We start from the raw sequence: 6,654 nt of genomic DNA, 5'->3' as shown, positions 1-6,654 counted from the left end.
ATAATAATAATAATAAAATTTTTTTTTGAAAGAAAAAAAATATTCCCCCCCCCCCCCCCCTTCCCCCGTAAAAAAAAGGGGGCTTTAAAAAAAAAAAAAAAAACCCCTTTTTTTTTTTTTTAAAAAAAACCCTTTTTTTTAAAAAAAAAATTGTTTTATTTTTTTTTTTGGGTTTTTTTTTTTTTTTTTTTTTTTTATAAAATTCCCAATGGGGTTTTTTTTTTTTTTTTTTGTATTTTTAACAAATTTAATGTAAATAAATTTTAATGCCCGGATGTTCAAATACTTTTTCACTTCCAAAAAAAAAAAAAAAAAAAAAAAAAAAATTGTATTAGTCAACAGTTTGGCAGCCAAACTCAAAAAAAAAAAAAAAAAAAAAAATTTTGTAAAGAATAGTTGATGACCCCTTTTTTCCCTTAAAAAAAATTTTTTTTTGCTTTCGATTTGGGAGGGGAGGGGAGAGGGAAGAAAGAACATTTGCTTTCTATTCAGTCTTTTTTCCCTGCCTGCCTGACTGTCTGTCGCTAAATTTTATAAAAATCTTATAAATCTTTTTTTTTTTTTTCAACTAAAAAAAAAAAAAAAAGAAATAATACAACGTTTTTGTTTTTTTTATTATCATTATCATTATCGAAAATTTTGTGTTTTCCGTTTACCTGAACGTTAAAAAAAAAAAAAAACAAACAAACACAAACACACACACATACGCACTTAAACATGCCTTATCAGGAAAAAAAAAAAAATTTTAACACGCATAAAAACAATTTAAAATTCATTAATATTATGACGTAATAAAAAAAAAAAAATCACGACTTTTGTTTGTTTACTCTTCCTACTACATTTAAACAAACAAACAAACAACAAACTTTTATCACCGTTGCAATTTTTTTTTTCCTGATAAAATATTTTTTTTACGTTCAAAAAAAAAGAAAAAAAACTCACGTTTATGTTTTTCCCAGGATCATCTTCTATCAATTGTCTCGCTATATCCTTACATGATTTCCTTGATGCTGGGGGTACTTTTCCATCATCTTCCCAATATCTACTTGGTGTGTGAGCGTATAATGCCGCCGGTGTTGCATGAGTTATTCTCGTGTTTGTTACGATACCAGTCATTTTACCTTTAATTATAAATTAATTCATTTTTATACAAAAAAAAAAAAAAAAAAAAAAGAAAAACGAATAATAATAAATTTAATTGGAAATATTATTATTATTAATAGTATGAAAAGATTGAGAGAAAAAAAAGAGGTGAATGAGGCGAAAGGGAAGAGGGAGAGAGGGAGGAGAAAGAGAGTTTGAGTAAAATCTTTTTCTTTTTCGATTGATTTTAATTTTAAACAAATTTTTTCTTTTCTTTTTTTTTATGTCGTCGTAAGAAACCATTTTTCTTTTTTCTTTTTTTTTTTTTTTGAATAAGTAATACTTGATTGGGAAAAAACCCTCGTAAAGAAGAAGAAAAAAAATAAGTAGAAGAAAAAGAAAATCTTTATATAAAAAAGGAGGAGAAGGAAAGCCGATAAAAAAAAAGAAATTCTGGAAAGAAAAAAAAAAAACAAAAACAAATTTTAATTCAAAAAAAAAAAAATTAAATTAATTTTTTCCATAAAATTAAGTTTTTTTGGTTAAAAACAAAAAAAGAATTTAAATTTTTTTAAACCTAAAATCAAAGGAAAAGAGAAGGTGGGGAAGAAAAAAGAAAAACCTTTGAAATTTATAAAACCCTCATCGTTTCCGGTTTTCCTTTTTTTTAAAAAAAAATAAAAAAATTATTTAGAAAAAAAACTTTTTTTTTTTTTACACGTGCGATGACAATCGCTCCCTCCTACATCATCTTCAAACCCATTTCTTCATCTCTCAAATGAAAATCCTTTAAATCTTTTCCTTTTTTTCCTTTTTTCCTTTTCTTATACGTAAAATTTTCCAAAGGAAAAAAAAATTAACACGGTTTTTTTTTTTTTAATTTTAAATAATTTTTTTTTTTTTTAAATACAAATTCCGTGAGTTTTTCCTTTTTATTTTTTATTCTCCTTATTTACTACATTTAATTCTTACACTTTTTATTTTATTTCTATTTCATTCTAATTCCCTTTTTATCTTTCTCTCTCTCTCTCTCTCTCTCTCTCTCTCTCTCTCTCATTCTTTTCATTTTTATTTTTTCGAATAATTTATTTTTAATTTTAAAAGTAAAATCTTATTTATATTTTACGATTCTTAAAGTTTATATATATATATTTTTTTTACCTTCCCCTCCCCTTCTCCCCTTTCACGTAAGTAAGTAAATAAAAATAAATTTTATACTTTTAAAAGTACATATATATTTTTTTCCAGGTACATAAATAATAATAATGATAAGAAATAAATAAATAAAAATACTCAGTAAATCAATAGTGAATTTTCCAATACAGGGAAAACCTTTTTTTTTCTCCTTTTTTTATTTGTTTTTTTAATTTTAATAAAAGAATAAATAATAAAAAGTTTAAGAAAAAAAAAGTAAAATAAATAAAAAGATTACATTTATTAAAAATGTTGTTGTTGTTGTCAGTTTTTCTAGAAAATAAAAGAAAAAAAAATGAGAGAGAGAGACAATTTTTGTAAGAAATGCTTATTTAAGCTTAAGACTAAACAATGTAAACGTCATCTATTCATTCATTCATTCTTTCATTTGTTCCCTCATTCGTTCATTTATCAACCTATCACCTTTTTTTTTTTTTTTTTTTTTAAAAGGATCATTCAATTATCCCTATATACGAATTTGTTTCAGGTGGAAGGGAAGGGAAGAGGTAAGGAAGGGGGGTAAGGGAGGAGGAGACTGTAATTTTTTTTTTTTTAATCTCCGTTTGTTAACCTGTTTATCCAACTACTACCGGTTTATATTTATTTAATACACGTTTTGATCCCTGAAATTATTTTTATTAAAAACAATAAAAAAAACAAAATGAAGTGCGCGTGGGAGGAGGGAAGAGAGAGGGGAAGTAGGTAGGAAGGAAGGAAGGGAGGGAGAAAGTAAAAAAAAAAAAATTAAATTTATTTTAAATTTGCCATCCTAAGTAGAAAAAAAAAAATTTATTTTAATTAGATTTTTTTTTTTTTGTTTAAAACCTGTGAAAAAATTAAAAAAAAAAAAAAAAGGGGAAGGAAGAGGAGGAGGGGAAGGGGAGGGATTTAAAGTTAAACGCACACACACGTGATAACTTTAACTTTTTAAAGAGAAAAAAAATTTTTTTTTTTTTTAAATGGTGATTGATTTTTTACAATAATAACATTGGGTTCAATTTTTTTTTTATATTATTTTAAAAGATTAAATGGATGGTCAAGTGACAACCTTTGGTTTTGTGACTCTTTTTTCATCTTTTTCTAAACCTTTCATTCAATTTTTTTTTTTGTTCCCTCTTTAAACCCATTTATTAAAAAAAAAAAATTTTCTTTTTTTAAAAAACTCAATTTCGTTTTCGTTTGAATTCAATCATTTTCTTTTATACTTTTTTCAAATCCTCATCATCATCATCATCGCCACTTTTTTTTTTTATTTCAATCTTTCATTTTCGATTTGAGTGTCAAACGACGAAGAGTTTGATGATGACAATAAAAAAAAATCGAAAAGATTATTTTTCCGCGAAGAAAATTACAAATTTACTTTTTTTTAAATAAAAAAAAAAAAAATTGTTTTCAAATGTTTTCTTTTCTCTCTCTCTCTCTCTCTCTCTCTTATACCCATATAAAAACTTAAAGAAAAATACAATAATAATAATGATGATAATAATAATAATACCGAAGTTTTTTTTTTTCTTATTTGAACAATCAATGGAATGAATAAATTTCAAAAAAAAACATGGATCGATGAATAGATTTTATCTCGCGTGAATTTAAGAATATAAAATAATATATATGCATACAATGATAATAAAAAAAATCACGTGGCATCGTTATCACCCCCCCACCCAAAACGTTATCTAACGTATCCTCTAATTATTATAATTAGTTAAATTTATTAATAACACGAGTGACGTCAAATTTAAAATGCTTATTATATTAATTTTTAAAAAAATTTTCCATTTTTAAATACGTTGAGAAAATGGCGGATCTTTTGATTTTTAAACAATAATAATAATGATAAATTTTAAACAATTACAAACACGTAAACAAAAACAAAAAATTAAAGAAGCAGAAGAAAAAGAATTTGTTTATAAAAATTACGTTTTTTTTTATAATTTTCCTTTTTCATTTCCTTTTAAAAGTAATTTTCTCCCCGTGTAAAAAAAAAAAGGTTTTTAAAGCAAAGGAAAATTTTAAAACGTCGGAAAGGATTAAAAAAAAAGGAAAGGAAAAGTGTTCGTAATAATAATATTATCATCATCATCATGATAGATTAAGAGAAGGAGCGAATGGATAAATAAATAAATAAATAACACGCGTTTTCTATGATGAAAAGTAATAAATAATAATAATAATAATAGTTAAGACTAACCTTCTTCCTGTGCCCAGTCCATTAAAGAAGGCACTTTGGATGAAAAACTTGATAAACAATTTTCAAATTTTCCCCTCGTGTCCAATCCTAAAGTTTCAAAATTTGCTTTAACTCCGCACATTAATGCCGTAGAACAAGCTGATGATTCTCCTACCTGAGCATCTGCGTTATACGTCTAAGAATAAATAAATAAATAAATAAAAGTTTTTTTTTAAATAAATAAATTGACGTAATGGGTACCTACTTTAACTAAAGCAACAGCTGGAAATTTATCCCAGGCTAAATCTTGTTCTTCACCCGATCTTCCTCCTCTTTGTCCTTTTAATATTCTTGATGCTGTTATCGTTGTCAAACTCATACCATCACCAACGAACAAGATGACGTTTCTTGCATGAGTTTTAGATCCGACACTTGGAGGATTTTGCTGGAGTCTACGTCTTAACGCCGATCGCGCTTCTTCGTACCAAAATTCTCGATCTTAAAACAAAATGATTATTAAAATATTATTAAGGGAGATTAAACAAGATTAACGAATGATTAATACTAATCTCGTTAATAAAAAAAAAAAAAACCGAAACAAAAATGGTGACTCGGTAAAAAAAAAAAAAATTGGGGAAAAAGGAAAAGATAGAAAGAAAAACTTGAAAAGTAATATGAGAAAAAAAGAAAATTTTACGATCCGGAAAAATTTGTCTGAAATTTACGACGGGGAGGGTTGGGAAGAGGAGAGGGGAGGGAAAGAAAAAGGAAAAACTTGAAAAATACTTGTTAATAATTTTTTTTTGGTGGGGAGGGAGAAAAAACTTGAAAATTGAGTCAATTTTTTACTCCTTGGAATTCGGGGGGGGGGAGGGGAAAAGTGACAAATGTTTTTCATTTTTTTTTTTTTTTTTAAATTTGACGATTCATATTTTTATATACGTGGTTTTATTTTAAAAAAAAGGAAAACATAAAAAGGAAAACAAAAAAGAAAAAAACGAAAAAGGAAAAATGTTTTTATTTCTTATTTTCGGTTCAACGAATTTAAACTTGTTGCTGTTTTTATTACGGTAAAAAAAAAAGGAAAAAATTAACGACACAATGGAAAAAATGTATGATTAATAAAAATAATAACTAAAAGGTGTCAAAGGAAAAAAAAAATTATTAATAATAATAATGATTACGATTTTATTTTTTTTTCAATTTCGTCACCGTCGACGTCATCGCCTATTTTTTATTTTCTTTGAAAAAAATTTTTTTTTTTTATTTTTTTTGATAACTTTGATATTTTTTACTCGAAATAATTTTTTTAACGCTTTCCTTTGATTTCCTTTGATATTTTTTTTCCCTTTTCGATTATTTATCATTATTATTTTCCAGAGTATATATTTTATTATCAAAAAAAAAAAATAAATAATCCCTGGATTTTTATCAGGGTAAAAACAAAAAAGAAAATAAGAAAAAAGTGGAGAAAACCTTAAAAAAAAAACTTTATCATCATCATTTTCTTATCAATCAATCAATCATTCGCTGATTTATTATTTGATTTTTTTTAATATCGAAATTGATTTATCAAGAAAAAGAAAATCAGGTACATAAAAAAAAAAAAGAAAATCCCCCCTTCCCGACGTAAAATGATAAATTATTTACATGACCGACAAATCAAAAAAAAAAAAAATTTTTTTTTGGGTAAATCAAAAATAATAATAATAATAATTTTAAAAAAAAGAAAAAATTTATTTTTTTACACTCGAATAATAAATAAATAAATGAATGAATGATTGAATGAATGAATGAATGAATGAATGTGATTCGGGATTATTTTCCAGTGAAATTTTATTTATATATATATTTTTTTTTACGTGCTTGAATTAATTTTTTCTGGAGAATTTTTGTTTGTTTCCAGTTTGAGGTTTGAAAATGGATAAAAATAAATGGAAAATTTTTCTTTTTTATTTTTAAATATAAAATCCTGTGATGAAAAATAAAAAAAATTTTCTCATTGGTCGAATCGTCGAGTCTTTTTTTTTATAATAATAATAATAATAATAAAAGGAAATTAATTAAATTTTTTTTTTTTTTTATTTTCATTTTAAAATTGAAATTTTATTTATTATTTATATCACGTGATTTTTATTTTTAATTATTTATTTTTGAAAAAAAAAATAGGAAAATAATTTATTATTATTATTATTATTTATTATTCG

At 24.3% G+C, this 6,654-nt stretch overlaps 1 protein-coding gene across 1 annotated transcript in view; it reads right to left on the bottom strand.

Moving 5' to 3' along the window:
- The window catches only part of Phum_PHUM251300 (Alkaline phosphatase, tissue-nonspecific isozyme precursor, putative), a gene marked incomplete at both ends in the record, with an annotated part of 27,144 nt that extends 21,799 nt beyond the window's left edge, over positions 1-5,345 (bottom strand). Inside the window, 4 exons of the mRNA XM_002426352.1 lie at positions 943-1,121; positions 4,469-4,643; positions 4,713-4,945; positions 5,273-5,345. Of these exons, the coding sequence (XP_002426397.1) occupies positions 943-1,121; positions 4,469-4,643; positions 4,713-4,945; positions 5,273-5,345 (660 nt within the window). The remainder of the gene's footprint in view (positions 1-942; positions 1,122-4,468; positions 4,644-4,712; positions 4,946-5,272) is intronic.
- Positions 5,346-6,654: the final 1,309 nt, after the last annotated feature.

This window comes from Pediculus humanus, genomic scaffold, assembly GCF_000006295.1.
Source record: "Pediculus humanus corporis 1103172107622 genomic scaffold, whole genome shotgun sequence".
In the NCBI taxonomy this organism is placed as follows: domain Eukaryota; kingdom Metazoa; phylum Arthropoda; class Insecta; order Psocodea; family Pediculidae; genus Pediculus; species Pediculus humanus.
This window is presented reverse-complemented; position numbering and strand designations above follow the sequence as displayed.